The 25,508-nt window shown below is 43.8% G+C and overlaps 1 protein-coding gene across 2 annotated transcripts in view; it reads left to right on the top strand.

The window, feature by feature from the left end:
• VCAN (versican) overlaps positions 1–25,508 on the top strand; it is a 149,084-nt gene that overhangs the window by 20,179 nt on the left and 103,397 nt on the right. For both annotated transcript variants that reach the window (XM_039544097.1, XM_039544096.1), the window contains 3 exons: positions 4,695–5,072; positions 23,960–24,134; positions 24,258–24,385. In XM_039544097.1, the coding sequence (XP_039400031.1) occupies positions 4,695–5,072; positions 23,960–24,134; positions 24,258–24,385 (681 nt within the window). The remainder of the gene's footprint in view (positions 1–4,694; positions 5,073–23,959; positions 24,135–24,257; positions 24,386–25,508) is intronic.

Consider the following 25,508-nt stretch of genomic DNA (forward strand, 5'->3'; position numbering starts at 1 on the left):
TAGTCCTGATTTTTTTTTTAAATTTAATTTAACAATCTAACATTGTTATATTCTTAAGTATTGAATTTCCTTCTTAAAAGATTTAGAGTTAATGAACAGAGTTTGCTTAGGCTCAGTATATAAAGACATCAGATTTAATAGAGCACATGAGATCATAGGTATTTGTTATGGCTGCTACTAGACTGGACTATAGAGAGTATGCATAGTCAGACTATTGATGAACTCTCAACAAAGAGTTTTAATTGTTCTTCCCCTGTAAACTTGGCTTAACATAAATAGGATCTTTGATTCCATGAGAATATATTTTTTGTCTGATTACTCACTGTCAAAGTTTCTGTCCTCTTAAACTTAATTACACAGCAAGACCATTCTTCTTAGCACCTTCTTCTCCTGGAGGACATTCCTTTCAATTGGATCCAGACTTCTTTAACCCATACAGACCAATGGGTGTTGCTGTTATTTTTTACCCTAAAATAGCCCCTTTTCTGCTTACTTCACTTTTCAGGGATTTGCAACTTTTGCAAAAGTAAGGATTGTACAAGACATTCTGGGGAAGGAGTCTTTGTTCTCAGGCAGGGAGCAAATATTTTATTTTGTGTCTAACTTCAAAAGAAAGAGAGCAAGCCCTACTTCACAGATAAGATGAGCTGACTTTTACAACCCAAACTGTGAACTGGGAGGACCTGAGGCAAGGTCCAAACAACAGATAGCTGGAATTCTGGTTAAAGTCAAAAGGAAAACAGCTTTATTCAAGGTAGAAGCTCACAAAGGGGAAATTCTATCAGGGAGCTCCAGGAGGTAGCGGTATGGAATTTATAGCCTCACTGAGCTGCCTATTTTAAACTACCTCCCTTTAGTTAATTATGCAGCCCCACAATCCTTATAACTTCCTGGCAGCAGGGTACACTAACCTGGCTGGTAGAACATTACAGCAGATTTGAGATGAAACTGTTCTACAATTTTTAAATACTCACCAAACCCCCCATGTTTATGTAATAGAGGGCTCCAAGAAATCCACCGGAATGTAGGGAAACTCACAGTTAAATCCACAAGGCTTGGCCCTTAACATGGTCCTGTACATCAGTGTGGATAAATAAATGAAGGCAGAACCCCCCAGATAATTTGTGTGAGGAAAAATAAACAGACCTTCATTTGTCATTTATTAGGATCAGGACTGGCTGCAACATGAGGCCACGTTGCACTGTAAGACATTGGCTCACATTGGGCACCATGGCAGGGGAGCAATCTGGTATAATCCTAAAACATGATCCTTTCCCCAGCTCCCTGATAAATGCTCCATGCCTTTGGACTGTGCACCTGCTCCCCCCTGAGCAGTTGATCAGCTCCATGTGGAAGGGATGGAACCGTTGCTCAGCCTCTTTCCATCTCTCTTTGAAATGATTTGCACCCTTAGGGAAGTAGGAAGGAGCAGTGTCTGGAGTCTTCAAAATACTGGGGGACCGTGACTGACATTTCTGTGCAGTGGGCCACAATGTGTGGGAAGATTTCTTATGCCTTCCTTCCCCATTCACCCATTCTAGGGTTAGTGATAAGCTGGTCATTAAAATTTAGATTTAGATCAGAAGGAGAGTACTCTGACAGTTATGACTGATTACTTAGTGAGGCTCCCATAACTTGACTACACTGTGATTCTTTGGGCTTGATCCCACCGTCCTAACTCAGATAAAGTTCCCATTGACTTAACTGGGAATTTTGCTTGAGCAAGGACTCCAAGGTATGGCTCTTTGTGGTGATTTGGACTCAGGTCTCTCTGTGTGTGCATGTGTGTCCTCCATTAACCAGTTGTACTGAAAAGTTTTTTATATACCATTTAGCAAGAGAAAAATGCTTGTATTAATCACCATCCTGGCTGGTGATTTCACAACCATGTTTCTTTTTAATACATATAAGAGGACATTAGCGCTTTTAGGTCTCACATGGCTGTGGAGCTGGGTAAAGGGGCTGGAAAAATGGGTGTCCAGGTTTCATAGCACCTTCTGTTGTTAGCTCTAGGAGAGCTGTTGACCTAGGAAAACTGGCAAATATCTGCCACTCTCAGCTTCAGACAAACACACAGGCAGTTACTGAACCTCTTCCTGTTCTTTGCTGTCCTTAGTGACCATTTGTTTTGCTGGCCCTGTACTTATTAAGGATTGGTCTGCAAAGTGGCATTCTGAGTATCTGGGGAAGAGAGAGCATTCTGTGCTTTCAGTCAGAGGGAAAATGCTGAAGCAGCAGAAGGGGCGTAAGGGTTAAGAAAAGAAGAAAAGGCTGTCTTCAGCAGCGGACAATAAATCATGCTTGAACAGCTAGCATGGGCTGCCACAGGAAATAAAGTTTTTTGGAACAGTGCAGGAGCATCACTTACCCATGTTTAATTGCCAAACATTTTTTTCCCAAATGGGGAAAGTAACTTTTTTTTTAAAAAACAATCCTATTTTATCTAATAACAGACTTAGGCTGATTAGCCTGCAAGTCAGAACAGAGAGTACTCTTATTATAAAAGTGCTCTGGGATACTTACTTTGTTAAGTAGATGGATGTATTTGTGGCCACATGGTCTCCTTTTTCCAAAATGTTGCCCTAGATTAGAACAGATATAAACTGTATATCATAATGATATGGTTGCTGCCAAGAGCTTTCAGTCAACTCAACATGTAAATATCAATTTTAAGGAGAAAATTTCCTCGGGGATCAGTGCGGATATTGCAGATCACTGCAGCCACCACCAACTGTCTCTGAAGATTATTAAAATTTTGACAGGCAGGATAAATAGAACTAGGTATTTATTATTTTAAATATTCTCTTTAATGAAGATACACATTGTTTAAAAAGCAACTAGACATCATAAGAAATAAGAAATATTTTGAGAGTGATTTTGATCTCACACCTGTATAAACTGGTGGTAACGCCATTGAAATCGAGAGTCCTGATTTTGCATTCTCTCACACCAATTTGACTGCCATGTAATTCACTGCAGTTATGTTAGCACAAAGCTGGTGTAATGGAGTGGAGAATCAGACCCAATGGCATTTATCCTAATGTAAAACTTCAGATTAGAATAATGCCCTCTTACTTTATTATCCATTGATGCCATGATGGGCCAGATTCTGACACCCTTGCTTAGGTTTAGTAGCCCTTGACTCCCCAGGTAGCTCTATTGATTTCAGTGGGAATATTTGTGCAATAAGGCAATACTCAACATGAGTAAGAGCATTTGAACCTGGACCTTGGTGATTTTTACCCAACAACCTGTAACCCTAACAATTCTTTACTCTTTTGGCTATTGTATCTGAATTGCCTTGGTCTTTCCCTGTTTTTACAAATAGACTCTTGTTAGAACTATGGTCTCTAGACCTTAATTGTAGTTTGTGACTTGTTTAAATCTCAGTACCATTCTGTAATATTGAGACACTCAGATACCAAGATGATGAGCATAATATCAACACCTAATAAAGAGAGATTTGACCATTTAAAGTATATGCTGTATAGAGCTATCTATGCCTCTTTGAAAAAAATAATGTAACCAACATTCAAATGCTTTACAACATAGCAGTTTTTGAAATAGCCAGGTGTTATCTTTCTTTCTTTAGAATCTTCTACAGTATAAGCATAGAAGTCATTTTTGACAACTAATAATGAACAGCTAGATAGTTTCCATGTGTTGGCAGCACTTGTTTCTTCCCTCACACTCTTGGTGGTCAATATTAGTTTGCAGATATTATCTTTCTAAACTATGAACCCTAGTTCATTTAAAATTAATTATCATTATCTTCAGCCTTTCAGAGAAAGAGTTATAGAGCAGGCCAGTGGAAAAGGAAAGAGATAAAATATACATATATGATGTTACTGAACCATACCTAATAACTTAATGAGGATTAAGAGCTGGTGTGTAATGGTAGCAAACAAAAATCCTTTCTCCAGACACATGCTGTAGGCAAGCTGGGTGAACAGTAGCCAACTTTCCCCTAAGGATATTGTCTGGTGGAAGCATTTCCCTGTAAAGTATTTGCAGCTGGAGATGTCATAAAACTATGATAAAAGTCCTATAATCACAAGTTTGAGCCAAGAAGGGACCTCCATGTGCTTAATTTCCTCCTTTACTTGAACATCCTACAATATTTGGTTTCAACAACACGTTAAGGCCTGCGATTGGAAAAGAGGCAAACAATTAAAAAAGAACTAATAATTGGGAGAATCTCACTGGAAAGACTGTTGTTTAACAGATCAAAATGAGTTAACCCTTGATAGAATGATGGGTGGGTTCTCAGAGTTGTAATGCGCTTAAGGCCATGGGTCATATTCTCCTCTCATATTGGTTTTACCTCTGCATAACAACCATACCTACCTCTTCCAGTTGTTGATCTCAAAGCACTTGACAAAGGGGGGCAGTAACATTAATCCCATTTTTCATAGGAGGAAACTGTGACTCAGAGAGGTAAAGTGATTTCCCCAAGGTTACCCAAGTAGGCTGAGGTAGAGTCAAGAATAGAACGCTTCCAAATCCTAGTCTAGTGGACCACATCACCTCTGAGTTTCTTCTAGTGACTCCAATGAAGGTAGTCCTGATTTACACCAACATAAAGGACATGAAACTCAGCCCCCATGTGAGCTTTAATCCTTAAATTGCAATGAATTGATCTGGTTCTTATTTTATTGGCCCACTAATGTGATTTTTTTCCCGTCTTCTTTTAGTTAAAGTGGAAAAAAGCCCCCCTGTAAAGGGTTCCCTTTCTGGAAGAGCAACCCTACCTTGCTTCTTTTCAACCTTGCCTACCTTACCCCCCAGCTACAACAATACAAGTGAATTTCTTCGAATCAAATGGTCAAAGGTTGAACAGGATAAAACCGGAAAAGATGTGAAAGAAACCACTGTTCTGGTGGCCCAAAATGGGAACATCAAAATAGGACAAGGCTACAAAGGCAGAGTGTCTGTTCCAACCCACCCGGAGGATATTGGCGATGCTTCACTGACTATGGTTAAACTACGTGCAAGTGATGCGGGTGTGTACCGCTGTGATGTCATGTATGGAATTGAAGACACCCAAGATGTCATCTCATTGGCTGTTGATGGTAAGGATTCATTTAATACATTTGTAGATAGTAATGATCCCATATATCTAGTTAAAATGGAAAGGACAAACAATTACCATAAAGTCAAAGCATTTAGAGGTGCTTCAGCACCATTGATAAATATGCTCCTGGTTTTCTGCTATCATTTCTTCCTGCTTCCCTTCTTTCTCCCAAGACTCTCTCTCCAATTTTGTATCCTTTTACTTTCCTCTTCATGCTTTTTTGATACTTCCTTTTACACTTGGAACAATCTCCCTCCTTTATTCACTAAGTGGTCTGCCTCACCACCTTTAAATCCCTCCTCAAGACATTCTGCTACTTTATCACCTTTCAGTAATGATCTCTACAAGATTCCTATACCACCTTTCTCCAGGACTGTGATGTACTGTAATGTGTGTGTGAACTGTTTTGCTTTCACTAGATTGTAAGCTTGTTGGGTAGGAGTAGTGTCTTTTTAAATGTTTGTATATCACTGGGAATGTTGTTGGTTCTGTGAGGAATAAATAACAATAAAGAACTATTTATTTGACCCCCTGGAACTATGGTAGGACACACTATATCACTGCCTAATACTGAAAACATGATGCAATCTTAGTTGGAAGACACTTTCTCCCAGGTTTTCCCCATAAAATGTGCCATGATAGTCATGTCAGGCACAAAGTATCTCCTTCACCACAATAAAGGGGAGATAAAAGCTGTGGTGGAACTCCACAATTATGTGCATGTAAGGTACCGTACTCGCCACTCGCAGCACCCCCTTATCTCAGACTATGATGCTGAAAGGGAGCCTGTGTCTCTAGTGCGTCCTACTGGCCATTTGCCTCTCACCAGGTCTTCCATGGCTCAGCTAGGGTGACCAGATGTCCAGACTTTATAGGGACAGTCCTGATTTTTGGATCTTTTTTTTATATAGGGTCCTATTACCCCTCACCCCCTGTCCCAATTTTTCACACTTCTATCTGGTCACTCTAGGCTCAGTCCTCTGGCCAAGTCACCTAAAGTCCAAATAAATGTCCAGATAATAGTTCTTCCACCTCTCTCAAGCTCCATTGAAGTGTTCTTACTGCCCTTCCTCACAGAAGCCTAATTTGCTCCTGTAGTTGGGCTTGCATGCCCCTTCCTCAGGGGCTGGAACCCTCTACTCTGGGTTCCAGCCCAGGGACCTTGTATTAAACAGCGAGATGTGCTTCTTTAGACATGCTGCTCTTTCCAGAACTGCTTCCTGCCTCTAAGGGTATGGCTACACTGACGAGTTGCAGCGCTGGTAGTTTGCAGCGCTGGTCGTCCAGCTGTGCAGGGCCAGCGCTGCAGTGTGGCCACACTGACAGCTACCAGTGCTGCAGTGTGGCCACATTTGCAGCATTTGCAGCGCTGTACTGAGAGGTGCATTGTGGGCAGCTATCCCACAGAGCACCTCGTCCTGTTTTGGTGCCGTTTTGCCGCTGAGTGTTGTGGGAAGGGGAAGGAAGTGTGTGGGTCATTCCGCTTCCTGTTCCAATGCCCCGTGGTGCATCGCTTCACATCCCAGCAGTACAGTTTCCCCGTCCACGTTTCTAGCCATTGTGAGTGCAGCACGCTTTCTGTGTGAAATGGAGCCTGAGCTGCTGAGGACTTTGCTGATGACTGTCGCCAGCACATCACGTTTGGCAGTTGAGCTATTCCTTCAGCTCCAAAGTGACAGTGAGGAGTCCGACGATGATCTGGATTTGCCTAATGCGGGTGACATGAAATTGCTTGTGGCTGTAACGGAAATGCTCAGCACCGTGGAACGCCGCTTTTGGGCTCGTGAAACAAGCAGTGAGTGGTGGGATCACATTGTCATGGAAGTCTGGGATGACGAGCAGTGGCTGCAGAACTTTCGTATGAGAAAAGCCACTTTCATGGGACTGTGTGCTGAGCTCGCCCCCACCCTGCGGCGCAAGGACACGAGATTGAGAGCTGCCCTGACGGTGGAGAAGCGTGTGGCTATTGCAATCTGGAAGCTGGCAACTCCAGACAGCTACCGATCGGTTGGGAACCAGTTTGGAGTGGGAAAGTCGACCATGGGAATCGTTTTGATGCAAGTTTGCAGGGCCATTAATCGCATCCTGCTAAGGAGAACCGTGGCTGTGGGGAACGTGCAGGACATTGTGGATGGCTTTGCAGAAATGGGTTTCCCTAACTGTGGAGGGGCAATAGATGGGACGCATATTCCTATTCTGGCACCACCCCACCTAGCCTACGAGTACATTAATCGCAAGGGGTATTTCTCTATGGTTCTCCAGGTGCTTGTGGATCACCGTGGGCGTTTCATTGACATTTACACAGGCTAGCCTGGAAAAGTGCATGATGCACGCATCTTTCGGAACAGTGGCCTGTTCAGGAAGATGCAGGAAGGGACATTTTTCCCAGACTGAAAGATCACAGTAGGGGATGTTGAAATGCCCATTGTGATCCTTGGGGACCCCGCTTACCCATTAATGCCTTGGCTCATGAAACCCTATACAGGGAAGCTGGACAGGAGCCAGGACCGTTTCAACTACAGGCTGAGCCGGTGCCGAATGACTGTGGAGTGTGCTTTCGGCCATTTAAAGGGGTGCTGGAGAGCCCTTTATGGGAAGCTAGACTTGGGGGAAGGCAGCATCCCTGTGGTTATATCCGTGTGCTGTACCCTCCATAATATTTGTGAAGGGAAGGGTGAAACATTCAGCCAGGCATGGACCAACGAGGTGCAAGTCCTGCAGGTAGAATTTGCACAGCCAGACAGCAGGGCTGTTTCATAATCAAAAAGAAATCATTTATGTAAAAAAAAGCAAATAAACGGGCAGGGGGGTTGGTTGTTGAACTGTACATTCATAGTTTTGCATATGTACTACCAGGAGTGCTGTTGTGCACCTCCGGATTGTACTGTTGCATGGTGATGGGGGTTGAGTGCAGAGGGTAAGGGTCGTAGTTCTCTGGGCTCATAGGTGACCGTACAGGTGTTGGGGGCAGCTGGTGATGGTGTAGGTAAGAAGCTGCATGCTGGGGAACGGGACTTGGAGCTGACATTAGTGCATAGGGGAAAGAGGTTTGGGAGGGTGGGGGTTTGGCACGGTAGTGCTCTGCCTGCATTGCTACCAGTACTGCATACAGTCTGTTTGGTGCGCCATGAGGTTTTTAAGCTGCCTCGTGGTTTTCTTCAGCGTCAACGCCTTTCTCCTGCTTTCTGTTTCCTTCCAGTGCTGCATCTTTTCTCTCCATTCCTGTGCAGTTTTATTCTGGGTTGCACACTGGTTCATAACTGCCTTCACCAAATCTTCCTTGCTTTTGTTAGGCTTCCTTCTCAGGTTCTGAAGCTTTCTTTCAGTCACTGATAACACCGGACCAGGACTAGTCAAGGACACTGTAAAAATTCATCAAATGATACATTTTAATAGAGCCTGCATTGTGTATAATCTGAAGTTAGTTTCAAGCAGGGGCGGCTCTAGGCACCAGCAAAACAAGCTGGTGCCTAGGGCGGCAAAATCTAGGGGGCGTCCCCTGCGGCCGTGGGGGGCGGAAGGCTGGTCCGGCGGACCTGCCGCAGTCATGCCTGTGGGAGGTCCACCGGAGCCCCGGGAGGACAGGACCTGCCGCAGGCATGACTGCGGAGGGGGCGCTCGTCCCGCGGCTCGGCTGGACCTCCCCAGGCATGACTGCGGCAGCTCAAGCGGAGCCGCCGCACCCGCGAACTGTCCGCAGCCGCGGGAGGTCCAGCCGAGCCGCGCTGGACCAGCGGTCCCTCTGCAGTCATGCCCGTGGGAGGTCCGCTGCTCCCGCGGCTCCGGGCGCCTCCCGCACATGACTGCTTGGGGCGGCCAAAAACGTAGAGCCGCCCCTGGTTTCAAGTCTCACACTGTAGCATTCCTCAGACATTTCAAACACAGCTAGAGAATTCACAGCCTCCCAGAAATGGTAAGTGAGGGTAGTAGTCAATAAAACCTCCATGTCCCTCAGGAATTAACCCTGGGGTTCCTGCCGCGGTTTGCCTGGGCAGGGTGCTTTTTGCTTCATGGGTACACTGCCTTTTTTTGGGCTTTGTTAAAGGCAGGAAGCAAGCAGCAGTTGGGAGACCTGCACTGCCATGTCCCTCAGGAATTAACCTGGGGTTCCTACCGCGGTTTGCCTGGGCAGGGTGCTTTTTGCTTCATGGGTACACTGCCTTTTTTTGGGCTTTTTTAAAGGCAGGAAGCAAGCAGCAGTTGGGAGACCTGCACTGAAACACTCCCTCCATTTCCCACAGGAGTTAATACTTGAAGATATCTCCCTGCTGCGGGTTACCTGGGAAGCAAGGGAGGGTCTCCTACAACAATGCGGATTCTGCCCTGGCCCCTATGCAGCTTGCCTGTGTACAGCCATGGTCCCCCCACCCCTCCTGGAACAGTGGCACGGACGCATTAGCCTGACTGGGACAGGGACCACACTGGCTCTCCCTTTGAACTTGGTCACACGAATTGCCTATGCTCTTGCAGAAACTTTTGAAGAGATTACAGAGGCAGATTACCGCAACGTGATAGACCACATCAATGGGATATTCCATGTCTAGGCATGCAGGCATGCAGCCATACCACCCCCCCTCCTCTCCCAAAACCTTTGCATTGCAATAAAAGTTGCTTACCTGGGACCTGCTCCTGTGATTCTTCTGCACCAAGTCCCAGGGGCTGCGACTGGCTAGCTTCCTCCTGGCTTGAGAAGAGCTCCTGACTGCATGCCTCCTGGGTGTCTTCCCCCACCACAGTAGCCTCACTGTCTGCCTCCCCCTCCCCCTCCTCTACCGGCTCTGAACTGTCCATCGTGGTCCTTGGATTTACAGAGGAGTTACCCCCATAAATCGCATCCAGCTCCTTGTAAAACTGGCAGGTCGTGGGGGCAGCGCCGGAGCGGCGGTTTCCCTCACGTGCTTTGCAATAGGCACTCCGCAGCTCCTTTACTTTAACCCTGCACTGCAGCGCGTCATGCTCATGGCCCCTTTCCAGCATGGCTCTTGATACCTGGGCAAAGGTATCATAATTTTTACGGCTAGAGCGCAGCTGTGCCTGCACAGATTCCTCCCCCCAAACACTGATGAGGTCCATCAGCTCGCCATTGCTCCATGCTGGGGCTCGTTTGCCGTGTGGAGGCATGGTCACCTGTAAAGATTAACTGATTGCACTCCACACCTGGCTGAGCCAACAGGAAGGGGATTTTTAAAATTCCCGGGGCATTTAAAGGGCGGGTCACCTGAGGCCAGGGCAGTAGAGTCTGACCTGATGAGCAGAGTGGCTGAACAGGCATTCTGGGATACATCCTTATACCCTGGAGGCCAATCACAGCGCTGGTGTGTGGCCACACTTGATGACCAGGGCTGCAGCACCAGCGCTGGAATCCTTATTCCCCATGCTGAGCAAGGTGTACGGCCAGCGCTGCAGCCAGGGAGTTGCAGCGCTGGAAGTGCCCTGCAGGTGTGGCCACTTACTAATTGCAGCACTGGTGGAGGCTTTCCAGCGCTGCAAATCGCCAGTGTAGCCATACCCTAAGTCCACTTATGCTGCTTCCCCACAGTCTGTGCTTAACACAGTATCTCTTTAGTTTGCAGGCCTCTGGCTTCTCCCTTCTCTGCCAGACTCTGCTCCTCTCAGGTTCCACTGAAGTGTTCTCACTTGTACTCCCTCAGGGCCTCTCCTCTTCTTTCAGAGTCCATCCTTTGCTGCTCCTTGTCTTAACAGGCTTTCTTTCCCTGCCTCCCTTTCCCAGGGACTCTGGCAGCTTCCATTAGGGATCCCCTTACTCCTTGTAGGCCCCAGCTCAGGGCTTCACCCACTGGAACCTATGCTGCTCCCTATGGGTCCTTCCACCTGACTTTCTACCTATTTAAGCTCTGTCTCAGGGCTATTACCTGCTGGAGCCAGAGCCTGCTCCAACCTGCAGGAGAGTCCTGTTTTCTCTGTGGCATTTCTATTCCTTCCTAATTCTCCACTCTGTATAGTCTTTTCCTAACCCTTTCACAGCTGGATTCAGTAATTATCACTAAGTTGCCATATCACGATCAGCTGGTGCTAGTGTAACCCACACACCTCCTGGGTGTGGTGTTCTATCCCATCTAGTGGCACCGAGACCACTTAAAGAGATAAAATAAGTCTGCTCTATAACCTTAGCTAACAACCAGCTGGCTTTTAGCTCATGCAGTAGAGGCTCATGCATGTCTCCAGTTCAGTCCTGACTGCAGATGACTAGGGTCTGTCAGCGTTACACTAGCTACAAGTCCCAGGCAAGGCTGAGCATGGCTGGCATTTGAAGGACCAGTTAGCCTGTAACAGTGCTCAAATTAAATCTGGTGGAAAAAAATGGGGGAGGGGGAAATCACAAATATTTGTTTCAAAATTTCCCACTTCCCTTATTTTTTTCTAAATTTTGAAATTTCATTGAAATATCTAAATTTTGAAAATATTCAGCCAGCTCTAGTACAAAAGAGGAAAAACATATTGTTAATTCTTCGATTTGCACAAACAGATGCTCTTTGTTGTAGGTGCGAGGAGCGCACATGCCTTTTTGACTGTACAGCTGTTGTGATCTAGCTGAAAGTTTGGCCCTTTGAATGTTTTGATGATTTTTTCTATATTCGCTGTTACCTGTGCTTTTATTTTAAAGGAAAACATAAGTCCTTCTAGTTGTGAGGATGAGCTTTACATGTTTAAATGGTTGTCTGCCTGTGGCTTTTTATATGCCTTTCATTAGTATAGCATCTGAGCCACCTCCTATTCATCTTAAAGGATGTTAACTACAAAGCCTATAAACATCAGACCACTTTGCTCTGTGTTTTTGTCAGATCTTATAAACTAAGTAGAACTGAGATCAGTTCTTGGATGAGATCTTTAGAGCCTTTTCTATACTAGGATTATTTAAAATTGCTAATGCCAGTAAAGCTGAACCCATATTAGTGATGGTGGGAAATTTTTGCAAAATTCTCCATTAGTTGGAAGAAATGTTACTGGTGATTCAGATGGTGGAATTCTTTCATTTCATTCAGGATAGCTCTAAAAGACTCTTAGAATGATGGATAAAAGGACATGTAGTTTGTAAAGCAATCTGGGATTCTTCTGGAAGAAAGATGTTTATAAATGATCAAAGTTGCTATTGTTAATCATTATGATATATTGCTACTCTTTAAATGCCAACATTATTAAGTGTGTTCAGTGATGTATTAAATACATCCAGTAAAATTTGATACACTTGTTAGAAGTGGCTGACCATACCGGGCCAGAGCCTAGCTTTGTAGATTTACTGTGAAGCAGTGTAGCTCTACTGAAGTCAATTGAGCTACATCAAATTGTACCATCAGAGGATCTGGCCCACTGTTCCAAGCAATTCCTGATGTCCTATTTGTTTGAATGGACATTCAAAATAGACAAATCTTAAAAACATTTTGATTAAAAACTAGAATGATATAAAAATAATATGCACCATTAAGTGGATTAAAAATGGCTAACTGATAGGTCTCAAAATGTAACTGTAAATGGGGAATCGTCATTGAGCAGTTGCAAGCTGAAGCTAGACAAATTCAAACTGGAAACAAGGCGTACATTTTTAGCAGCAAGAGTGATTAACCAGGAACAATTTACCAAGGGTCATGGTAGATTCTCCATCACTCACAATTTTTAAATAAGATTGGATTTTTTTTAAAGATCTGCTCTAGCAATTATTTGGGGGAAGTTCTATGGCAGGTGTTATACAGGAGGTCAGACTAAATTATCATAATGGTCCCTTTTGGCCTTAGAATCTATGTTCCAGTACCAGCAAAGGTATTTAAATAACCTCAGACAGCTGCCTTGTTGGGTTTTGACTTGGAGGACCCATCCAAAATAAAACACACAGAAACTGACTAGTGCTTCCTGAGTGGATGAATATAAAAAATAAACATATATTTTTGAATAGCCCTTTTCAGCCTTTCCCCTAGATTTAACTGATATATTAAGTCCACTGAATCCTGCCTGCATCAAATGAGCATGTGTTACAATTGGTGGACTATGCTGTGAGTGAAAGTGGTAGTTTCAAAGGAAGGAGGGAGAGGTCTCTGCAGATTATCCATTTACCCTAACACAGTTTATACAAATCTGGACTCCTGCTACCAGTCACTGAAAGTAAACTATAAAACATTTAAGGCTTGATTTTTCAAAACCTCAGAAGCTTAAGGCTGCCTGCAAAAAAAAAAAAAAAAAAAAGCATGTAATTGCATGTCTAATTTGTATGTGCATTTGCTGCAAATACACGTGCAAATATGTTTGTATGCAAATGGCCAGTTTAACTGGCTGTCTTTATACCTACATACTCATTTGCCCAGTCATAAGCAACTTTGTGTGAGCTTGGGTTTCTGAAGTTCAGAAAATCAGGCCTCTATGAGTATGTCTACATTGCAATAAAAGACCTGCGGCTGGCCTGGGTCACCTAGCTTGGGCTGTGGGGCTATAAAATTGCAGTGTAGATGTTCTGGCTTGAACTGAAGCCCAAGCTGTAAGACCCCACAAGTGGGGGAGGGTCCCAAAGGGTGACAGTTTACTATTTGTAAAAAATGTGGACAATAATCCATCTTTCTGAGATCTGTGCATAAAAATGCTATGTTAAGTGCAAAATATTTATTATTATGCTCCTCAGAATATGGTAGGACGTGTTATTAAATGGCCCCTCTTGTATCCTACCATGGTATTAGGCATTAAAATATAACAGTAGGGCCAAATATAATGGAAAGAAAATGAAAAATCTCTGCAAAAAAAGTTCAACTGTTTTTTTCATAACCCGCCTGGGGGCTCCTGAAGATTTAGGGGGTTCAGGGTTGACAGGTGGAATCCTTGCAGATTTCTTGCTCTTGTCTATATCTCACCAGTGAATGCCTCTCTCAGCAGCCTCTCTCTTCTTGTCCTTGTCTCACTGGCTGGCGTGGGGGAGGGGCTGTTTCCATGGATCTTGTTCTATTTGTTTTTATTTGTTTCAGCTGCAAGCCTGGCAGACTTTTTAGGTATTAGGCAAAAACAGAGAAAGTAAGTATGGAAAAATGTATGTTTCAAATCCTGAGCTAGATGTGGGGAGAAACGGCTGTTAAAGATGTAGAGTAAATGTAAAGAAGCGAGAGATTGTAATTCACATTTTCATTTTTATGCAAACCCTCCTTTGGTGCAGGCATTATGATGATAATAAATGGGAGCTGCTCCTGATGTGGGAATAATGCCACTTTATTGTGCTTTCAGCCCTTGGAGATTTTATGTTGGCAATCTAATTGATTTGTTCTCTCCGAAATCTGAGCTCTCATTGATTAGCCCTTAAATACAGCATTTGTAGAAAGACTGTTTTAGTTAATCTTTTAAAACTGCCTATCTTATGTCATTTCTGGAAGTTAACCTCACAGGCTCTCTTTCTAACTGAACAGGCTGCTCCATCTCCCCACTGCTGCTCGCAGTCTCTGGGTTGAACTTTCAAAGTGGGTCTCTGACTCTGTCCCCAGTACGCCTGCCAGGAGTAAAAAGGAACAAGGGAGAACTCCTCTGAAAGGAGGGAAGTAATTAGTTGGTTGTAAAGACTAAAGGTTTGTGCTTAGTGCAGCTCAGGACAGGAGAGGGAAGGATGGTTTTGAGCCACGGTTCTATGCTTCTGATTTGAGATTGGCAAAATGGCTTCTGGAGTACAGCCCGAAGACTGCTTTAAGTTACATAAGCCAAAAATTGGAGCACTGTGCACCCTGGCCCTACCCTACCATACTCCCTAGTCATACGGGAGGGGCTTTACACCCCCTGATTATTCCCCTACTTGAGAGAAGTCCCTGGGTGCTGTGTAGCTGTCCAGTTGACTGGAACTGCTTCAGCATGTCAAAGCCTTTGGAAGAATGGCCAAAGATCTCACCGTAAGAATTCAGGTCCACATCCCCGTGCAGGTGAGCAAAGTGGATAGGATGAAAGAAGATCCCACAGTCCCCTCTGCATAGTCCCTATGCACAGGGGCGGTTCTAGGAATTTTGCCACCCTAAGCAGGGCAGGCAGGCTGCCTTCCGTGGCTTGCCTGCAGAGGGTCCACTGGTCCCTCAGCTTTGGTGGACCCTCCGCAGGCAAGCCATGGAGGGCAGCCTGCCTGCCGCCCTCGCGGCGCTGGCAGAGCGCCCCCCCGCGGCTTGCCGCGCCAAGCACGCGCTTGGCGTGCTGGGGCCTGGAGCCGCCCCTGCCTATGCAGACAGATGCTGGCCGTCCCAAAGTTGGGCATTGAGGAAGGAGGAGAAGGCTGGGTGCACAGGAGTGTAGCCATTGATCCACTGCCCTTGCATACCGGTAATCAGTGCCAAACATATTCGTGCTTGGGCCATGCAACTCTGTATCCAGCCCGCTCAAGCTGTGAAGACCCATGTGTAGGATGTTATTTGTGACCAAAACCTAAAATGAAGGACAGAAATGAAATATTCATTTGAGAAACTTAAAATGCTGTGGTATTCCCTACAGTCATATAATCGACTCTTTCTATAACTTCTATTTTGTTATTCTTTTTTTCTGGTGTATATGATTTTCAGCAATAAAAATGAGGGGTTTCACCAAATGTGTGTGGTACATAGCTAACTGTAGGACAAAAAGGAGGGACATTTAGAGGTATGTCTGCACACTGCTTCTTAATCAGGACTGTGCTTACCAGACAGTTGAGCTCTTTGTTTGCTTCCCCACAATGCCAGCTTTGCAAATCTTTCTCCCAGTCCTCTATAGTTTGGGCACCTAACACTGATACAAGTCAACAAAATAACTGCCCCTGTTTTTTAACAACTCCCCTCTTACACACACACTCACTCCCATCAGTTCCTATTATTAAAAAGTTAAATCAAACATTTGACCAATGAAATCCTTCAGTGTTCCGTGAAGCTTGCCAAATGCAGCTGTGACAGACTATTGGAGGGCACAGGTTCCAAAGGCATGAGCCCACCACTGAAAGTCTGCTTTGATTTGTAGGCCACAGTAATGTGACAGCTGCATTATTGGAGCCCTTCCTAGTAACACCAAGGGATTTTGCAGCATAATACATTGGCAAATAGCCAAGCAGTGTTGCAGCCCAGGGGTGTGAAACAACAGATCTGTTTTCTTCTAATTAAATTACTCCCTTAAGAATTAAATCCTTCCTTAAATTTTTCTCCATAAATATAACAAATAGGTAATTGATTAAAAGTCACTCTTGTGCTCAACTGAAAATGAATTCTTTTAAATTTTGGATACAGCAGAATACTTCCCTTAAGTGCTCTCGCCTACAGACACTGCTGCTTCTTCCTGTAATTATACTTATTGTGTTTGCCAGATGTTCAGTGACAACACTGCACTGTTCTAGTCTGTTTTCCAGTTGCTTTATTTGCTCCTAGGACAACTTTGTTGTTGTCTTTTCTTTCTTAAAACAAAAAGACTCAGGGAAAAATCCTTTACAAATTTTTAAAAGTGCTAAATCTTGGACAATGGATTTTGCCTTCTGTCTCCCTGTCCAACTGAAACAATGGAAGTCCTGTGATTTAATCTCCTTAGCCCCAGGGGGTCTTCTAATTGTTGCAACCATTACACAGTCTTATACATACTGATGTTCTCCTCTCTGTTCATCCTGTAGGCTCCTTTATACCCATTGGCTCCTCACTTGAAAAGCAAGAGTCTTATACTCTAAGAATAGGTGAAGTTTACCTTCTGGATCAGAGTGAAGAGAACAAAGCATTTTCTAAGTTCCTGTCCAAGTCTTACAAATGACCAAAGGCTTTCTCTGAACATTGAGAGAGCTACTTTAAATTGGCACCCAATATTAACTCTTAAATACTGCCTTATTTAGATAATACAGTGATTAGCAACATGTACCAATTGAAAAAAAAAAAAAGCTATTACTCCAGACATGGGGGCGAGATGGTCAGTCATTGGGAATGCACTCATAGACTTATTGCAAAATGAAATTTGAAAAATGAAAATGAAGTGCTGTCATCATCCCCTCCATGTATTTGCTGCCTTACCATGCCTTTTTCTTTTTGCACTGAATGACAGAGTTCATCTACAGAAGTGAAACTGTTTTAGATCAGGTCAGCCATCTATCAGAAGTGCAGACCGTTGTGAGGCATGAATCCAAATCAATGTCAAAATGACATTTTTGTGAAGATTAAAAACCAGCCAGCCAGCCAGTTTCATATTCTCACTGTACGTGTTTTCAGACAGAGCTACATAAACTCAATATCAAGTAACATATACTGTTAAAAAACTGGACCATTAGTGCATACTATTAAGAATAGAACCCACTGGGCCAGATCCTCAGCTGGTGTAAATCAGCATACACCTCTGGCCCCTTAGCAACAATCTATATTACTGCATGAAGATATATTATAAGTTATTTTTAAAAACTATGCAGTATGTTTTCTAAAACTCCAAAAGCTTGGGTGTTGGGTTGCATTTCTCCTTTAAATACCGGAACCAATTTGTTGTTGCCTGTGAACAGGCTCCCCCTTAGACTCCTGTCTGGTAATCCCTTTTTGTGAATTAAGCAGCATGCATAATACTCCAGAGTACATCTACCCAGTGTCTTTATTACTGTGTGTGCTCCAGGTACACTACAACATAGCAGCAATCAGGTGGAGTGGGTTTCCTGGATCAGCCTTTTATACTGCTTGCTTTCTTCACAGAGCTATCCAGCTGGTGAGCTAATTACCTCAGTAGCTCATCAGGCTCCCTACAGGTGCAAATGATCCCTTCTACCCTTCTAAATCAAAGTCCCTCCTGCTTTAACTACACCCAGTACTCCTGAGGGCATTCTGTGCCAAAAAATGAAAATTCTGCACACAATATTTTAAAATTCTGCAAATTTTATTTGTCAAAAAATGTGGAGGCTCCATCATGGTATTGTGGATCACAGGCCACTGGCTGCACAGAGGTGGAAGATCACTGTGCAGCTCCCAACTGGGACATGGACTCAGCAGTGAGGCTGCACCCAACCCTGATAGTGCAAGGACTGGGTCTACCCCAGAAACACCTCGGGGTCCTACCCCTCCATGCCAAGTGCACCAGGTATGGGCAGGCAGACTCAGCAAGGCAGAATCCAAGTGGAGAGGGTCTTAGTGTGGGAGGATCCAGGTGTGGGTTGAGAGGGTTCTGTGTGGGGCAATCTGGGCGTGGGCAGCTCAGCTGGGATCTGGGTACAGGAGGTGAGCTGGTGCACAGAGGCTTGTTTGGGGGTTCTGAGTGCAACAGTAATGGGACTCAGCAGGGGGGTCTAGGTGAAGGTGGTTGTAGCTCAGTGGTTGGGTGTGGGGGGGATAGAGCTTGGCAGGGGGGACTGGGAATGGGTGGGGGGCTTTGGGGAGGGCCCAGATGCTGGGGGAGTGGGGCTTAGTGGGGTAGAGATCCAGGTGCAGCTGGTTGGGGCTTGGTGAGGTGGGGATCCAGGTGTGGATGGCTCATCGGGGTGGTCCAGGTGAGGGGGAGTGGGCTCGTTAGAGGGGGAGTGTTTCTGAGTCTTGGGAGGGGGGTGAGGCTCCACAGGAGGGTCTGGGTATGAAGTGGTCTAGATGCACAGTGGTTGGGAGGATGGGGAAGCAGCTCCCTGTACAGGGATCCCGCCCCCTGCAGCTGAGGAGTGATGGGCACAGGAAACGGGAGGGAGCGGGGAAGAGTTTGCAGAGCTTCCTGCAGTTGGGGGTGGGTCTGACCCGGCCCCAGATGCCATACAGGGGAAGAAGTCCCGTCCTCCCCAGCCAATCTGGGACTAGCAGTTGAGGGTAGGAGCCACCAGTCTTCCCCAGTCCTGCCCCCTGCCTCCTGCCCTGTAATTTACCTCTCTGCTGGCTGCCCTGGAAACCTGAAACATACTGCTGGCATGGGTTGCATGACTGCTCTTGTGGCTTCCCTTTGTGTCCCTGTCAGAAATTCATTTTTCTGTGGGGAAGCAAAGAAATCTGCAGGGGACATAAATTCTGCGCATGTGCAGTGGGTGCAGAATTCCCCCAGGAGTAACCCAGTGTCCTGGGTGTTCTAGGTTACCAGGATGCTTGCTTCCAAAGGTCTCCATTTATAGCTGCTAATAGCACCCTGTCACACTGTCCCATGCCTGTGTGGGTATCTCAAGGCAGAGCTCTGCAGTATTCCTGTACATGCCACTCTGGGCATGGGCATGTTGGAACTGTGCTTAGAGACTATACACAGAGCTAATCCACAAAGCCAAAGCCCCACATACATTTGTAGAGCTCAGGCAGCACAAATGGCCTGTAAACCTGCCCTAATTGTACAGCAGTAAGTTCTCCAGGTTAGGGCAATTCCTAGGGGACATAAAGCTAGCATAGCTGGCACTGTGCTGTGCCATCTTAGCTCCTTCACAGCAGGGTCTTGTCCCACTTGGGTCCCGTGTCAAACACAGCTTGGCCAGACCTGAAGAAATTTGGAGTATTTCCATTGTTTCCAATGATGCATGTACATTGCTGCAATGGAGACCAGATTCTAATCCTGTTCTCTGTCTGGGCCATTGAATTAATTGATGTAGAAAGGATTAGGGTGTTTTACACAAGATTTTTTATTTCAACTGGAAAACTTCCTTAGTAAAACATGACAAGGGTAGAGAAATGAGCTAATTCAGTTTAAAGTGAATGGAAGGATAAACAAAAACAAGTCTGCAGCTAAGGTCCTTGATTTCAAAAGAGGAAACTTTAAAAAAAAATAAAGAGAATTAGTTAAGGAAATGGACTGACCTGAAGAACTCAAGGATCTGAATGTGGGAGGATGCTTGGAATTACTTTACATCAAAGCTGCAAAGCTAGCTGAAGCCTGCATCCAAAGCAAGGGTGAAAAAATCATAGGGAATGCTTGCAGACCAAATTGGATGAACAAGCTCAGGTTATTATGAGAAGGCAGAAAGTCTACAAGGAATGGCAGATGAGAAGGATTAGCATGGAAAGCTACCTCTTGGAGGTCAGAAAGTATAGGGGAAAAGTGAGAAATGCCAAAAGCCAAGCAGCGTTAACCTTGCAAAGGAAGTTAAAAACAATAGTATAAGGTTCTATAGTCATATAAATTAAAAGAAAACAACGAAAGAAGTGAGACCTCTAAACCCTGAGGATGGGGAGGAGTTTAAAGATAATCTAGGCATGGCCCAACACCTAAATGAATACTTTGCCTCCATTTTTAATAAAGGTAATGAGGCTCTTAGGGCTAATGACAAGGTGGGTAATAGAAATGAGGATATGGAAGTAGAAATTATCACATCTGAGGTGAAAGTCAAACTCAAACTTTTAAATGGGACCAAATCAGGGAGCCCAGATAATCTTCATCCAAGAATAGTCACTTTCCTCTCTGGCCCTTCAGCTTGTGGCGCTTCCTGCCCTCTCTCCGCTTGGGCCAAGTTTCTTCCAACCCCTAGTTTCTGTGGAGTCCCTCTGCTCTGCACAAGCCAGGTTTTCCTTTACCTAGGGTCTTGGTCTTCTGGCCCACCACAGCACTTCTCCATACTGCTCTCTGCTCCAACACCAAACTACTCTGCTTCAACTCCTCCAACTGTCTGATTGAAGCAGGGTTTTTTTTATCAGGTGCTCTAATTAATCTATAGCAAGCTCTCTTCTCTCTACAGAGAATAAGGCTCTCATCATCCTGGGGCTTACATATCTCCCATCTATCACTCTTCTGCTGCCTCTGCTCGGTGTCCCCTTCCGGTTCCTTAGTTTTGGCCCTTTGACCCCCACGCCTGTTCCTGTTGTCGCCTTTGTTGTCCCCTGAAAAAAAAAATCACTCTCCTGCTACCTCTGCTCGGTGTCCCCGTCAGGGTCCCTTTGTTTGACCCTTTGGCTGCACTCCTGTCCCTGTTATTTCATTAGTTGTCCCCTGGAATCTCTTGGTTTCCAGGCCCAGTGGATCCTCCCTTAGGCTGGGGGGAGGTCCTTTAGCAGTGGGCGGGCAGAGCCCACCCACTTCCTGGATCCCAATAGAATCACTCTCCTGCTGCCCTCTGGCCATGCTGTATTACGCAGAGCAACCTGATTCCTTTCTTTGAAAAGATAACTCATTTTTTAGACAAAGGAAATGCAGTAGATCTAATCAATCTGGATTTCAGTAATGCATTTGATATAGTTGCACATGGGAAATTATTAAATTGGAGAGGATGGGGATAAATATGAGAACTGAAAGGTGAACAAGGAACTGGTTAATGAGCAGACAACAACGGGTCATATTAAAAGGCGAACTACCAGGCTGGTGAGAAGTTACTAGTGGAGTTCCTTGGGGATTGGTCTTGGGACCAATCTTTTTTTACATTTTCATTAATGACCTTGGTACAAAAAGTGGGAATGTGCTAATAAAATTTGAGGATGACACAAAGCTAGGATTGCCATTATGGAGGAGGACCAGAGTATCATGGCAAAAGATCTGGATGACTTTGAAAACTAGAGTAAAAGAAATGGGATGAAATTTAATAATGCAAAGTGCAAAGGCATGCACTTAGGGACTAACAACAAGCATTTTTGCTATAAACTGGGGATTTATCAGTTGAAAGTGAGAGAGGAGGAGAAAGACCAGGGTGTAATTGGTGATTCAGAGGCATCCTGTGATCAACCAATGTGATATGATTGTGAAAAAGGCTAATGCAATCCTAGGTTGCATCAGGCAAAGTATTTGCAGTACAGATAGGATGTGTTAATACCATTGTACAAAGCACTGGTAAGACCACTTCTGGAATATTGTGTACAGTTCTGGTCTCCCATGTTTAAGAAAGATTAATTCAAACTGGGACGGGGCAGAGAAGGGCTAGTAGGATGATCAGAAAACTGGAAAACCTACCTTATGAGAGGAGACTCAGGGAGCTTGACTTGTTTAGCCTAACCAAATGAAGGCTGAGGTGAGATATGATTGCTCTCTATAAAGACATCAGAGAGATAAATGCCAGGAAGGGAGAGGAGTTATTTAAGTGCCACTGTTGACACAAGAACAAATAGATATAAACTGGCCATCAACAAGTTTATTCTTAAACTTTGATGAAGGTTTCTAACCATCAGAGAAGTGAAATCCTGGAATATCCTTCCAAAGGGAGCAGTGGGGGCAAAAAATCTAACTGGCTTTAAGACTGATAACTTTATGGAAGGGATGGTATGGTGGGACTGCCTACAATGTCATGTGGCCCATTGGTGACTGCCCATATTAAAAATCCCCAACAGCTAGAGGTAGGACACAAAATGGAGAGGGGTCTGAGTTACTACAGAGAATTCTTTCCCATTTATCTGCCTGGTGGGTCTTGCCCACATACTCAGGGTCTAACTGCCTGCCATATTTGGGGTCGGGAAGGGATTTTCCCCAGATCAGATTGGCAGAGACCCTGGGGGCTTTTCGCCTTCCTCTGCAGCATGGGGCATGGGCCAGTTGCTGGTTTAAACTAGAGTAAATGGTGGATTCTCTGTAACTTGAAGTCTTTAAACCATGATCTGAGGACTTCAGTAACTCAGCCAGAGGTTATGGGTCTATTACAGGATTGGGTGGATGAGGTTCTGTGGCCTGCGATGTGCAGGTCAGACAAGATGATCACAATGGCCCCTTCTGGCCTTAAAGTCTATGAATCTATGAATGTATACCATCTATGGTTCACATTCAGACCTCTGATTATGACAATTAATTCCACAGAAGCCACTGAAATTACACCAGATCTGAATTTGGCCTCATGGGCAAAATCATTTCTAAAAATTGTAGACTTACTTTAATCTGCACTTTTCTAATTTGTCCACTTTCGAGTTCATGCAGAAAATAATGGTCTTTTCCTGCTTCTCAGCAAAGTTTTAATGGCAAATAAGTGTAGTGAAATCTCATATTACGAAGGCTCCATCATTTCTTCATAATATATTAGAGTACATTAATGAGCACATAATTAAATATTACAATAAAATTAAAATTTCAAAATAGAAGAACAAGCACATTGTGTAATATATTTACCTTGCTTTTTTATTAAACACAGAGATTTATTTGCTAGTTCATAGCTCTTAGTAATGTGTAATTGATACTTCATGATTAGTGAGGTTCTACTATATAGTATTTTTCAAAGATCATCATGCAGCATCCATTGTTGTTTAACTTTAAAGGCATGGCAATAGGGGAAGAATGATCTTGAAAAGTAAAAAAAAAAACCAAAAGATTTCTGCCCATTGAATGTTAGTACACTTTTTCAGTTGTAAGAACATAACAATGGCTAAACTGTGTTAGACCAATGGTCCCTCTAGCCTATTATCCTGTCTTCTGACAGTGACTGGTTCCAGATGCTTCTGAGGCAATGAACAGAACAGGGCAATTTAGCCATTAGTTCTACTCTTAGATATGCATGTGCAGCTGCTGCTGCTGTCAGTGGGATCTGCACTTATATTGAGAACAGAATTGGCCCCTAACTAGAACTAAACTTTTTTAAATGCTCTGAAGTTTTTAATTTTTATTTTCTAAATTCTGCCAATTGCCATAATCAGGAATCCGCAAATACAAGGAAGCTTTATTCTTGTAATATTTTTAGTACATAAAAGAAAATATAATTGTATAGAATATAAAAAGTGACCAATCTTCAGATGTTTATAAATAGTATTACTATATTTGTAACTAATTTGGGCTGCAGAGACAGGCATCATGTAGAGATCAAACCAGGGACCTTCTTCACCAAAATCACAGGTTTCTACCACTTGAGCTAAAAGAACTTCTCCAACTCTGAGTAGTAGCAGGCTGTTATCTAGTCATTAGTGGCCGTCACTAGAGGGAGACATGATCATACTTACTACTGAATATCCTGTAACAGCATGTTGTTATTATTGTACAAAGAGGGAGTCACCTTATTCTTCTTTTTATTATTGTTTTATCAGGATAATGTTACTGTATAATGAATATAGCAAATGTGATGGAACTTGTGTCACTACCATGAGTTTGTTGTCTTTGTAGGTGTTGTGTTTCACTATCGTGCCGCAACCAGTAGGTATACCCTGAATTTTCAGCATGCTCAGCAGACTTGTCTGAATAATGGTGCTGTCATAGCAAACCCTGATCAGCTGAAAGCTGCATATGAAGATGGATTTGAGCAATGTGATGCTGGTTGGTTGTCTGACCAAACGGTTAGGTGAGTTGTTCAAATGACTTTTGATAGCATTTCCCACAATTAATTGGCTTGATCTGTTCATACTTAAAATGCAATAAAATGTTAACATACTGTAACAATAAATATTAACTTACTGTATTCCAGATATCCAATCAGGCAACCCAGAGTTGGCTGCTATGGAGATAAAATGGGAAAAGAAGGAGTTAGAACATATGGATTCCGTCTTCCCAATGAAACTTATGATGTATATTGCTACGTGGATCACCTGGAAGGTAAGATAGCCCCATGTTTATGTTGCACTTTGAAAGCTAAAATAATTGGAGAATCTAACATGGCAAGACAGTAAAATAAGAACTTTTGTATAAAGGTATCAGAGGGGTAGCCGTGTTAGTCTGGATCTGTAAAAAGCCCACGAAAGCTTATGCTCCAATACATCTGTTAGTCTATAAGATGCCACAGGACTCTTTGTTGCTTTTTGTATAAAAGACATCCTAGTCATTTTGCATATGAAAAAGAATGGTTGGATGAAATGAACCTATAGTTTGTGGTATAGCAGGCCTTAATTAAAGGAGACTGTGGAGGTGGTGGTTCACAAATGGGTATTCAGGTTTGGAGCTTCTATAGTTAGTGACAGTAGTCCTTAATGCAAAACTGCTATTGGAACATGTCCTCACATTTTTAGAATGTTAAAAAAAGAAAGATACTTCAAGAAATGTTTGTAACATTTGGATGTACTGCATAGAACTAAAGATGCATATATTTTACATACTAACTATATTATGGATCCTAAAGTATATAGCTAAGATACTTACCTATCTGTAACTCCAGAATTAGGTAGATATTAAATGCCAATCCAAGCTTAATATTGAATTTTGGAAATAAAAGGCTTTCACAGTAGAACATAGTTCCGGTGAGACATGTGCAGCATGTTTAGTAGAGCTGTCTTTGATTCCACAATATGACATCAATTCATGTGAAATTTGTCTGTGGAAGGCCTCCCAGTTCAGTAGAACTGTTGTGGGTCCGTTGTGTGGGGGATGGAAAATGATGAAGCATGAGAACCGAGGGACTTTGAACCCCTGTCTATAGCAAAGTTAGATTCTGTGCCAGCTCTATGAAGATCAAAACAGCATGGATTTGGGGGAGAGGTGTGAGATGTTAGGGTCTAAGGGCCACAGATTCCCACATCATGTTGCGATCCCCGCATGCCCTTAGCTATGCTAACTATAGCTGAAGTAACTACCCTGCACTTCTCTAGTGGGATTGGGGTGTATTTTAAATACTAGATACCTCCATGCTTAGACACTATACTAATTGACACAATATAAACATTTAAGATATATTTAAAGATAGATTCTCTCCCTGCTCTCTCCACCTCCATGTAGACTTATATTC

Source organism: Mauremys reevesii, linkage group 6 (assembly GCF_016161935.1).
Source record: "Mauremys reevesii isolate NIE-2019 linkage group 6, ASM1616193v1, whole genome shotgun sequence".
Taxonomy (NCBI): domain Eukaryota; kingdom Metazoa; phylum Chordata; order Testudines; family Geoemydidae; genus Mauremys; species Mauremys reevesii.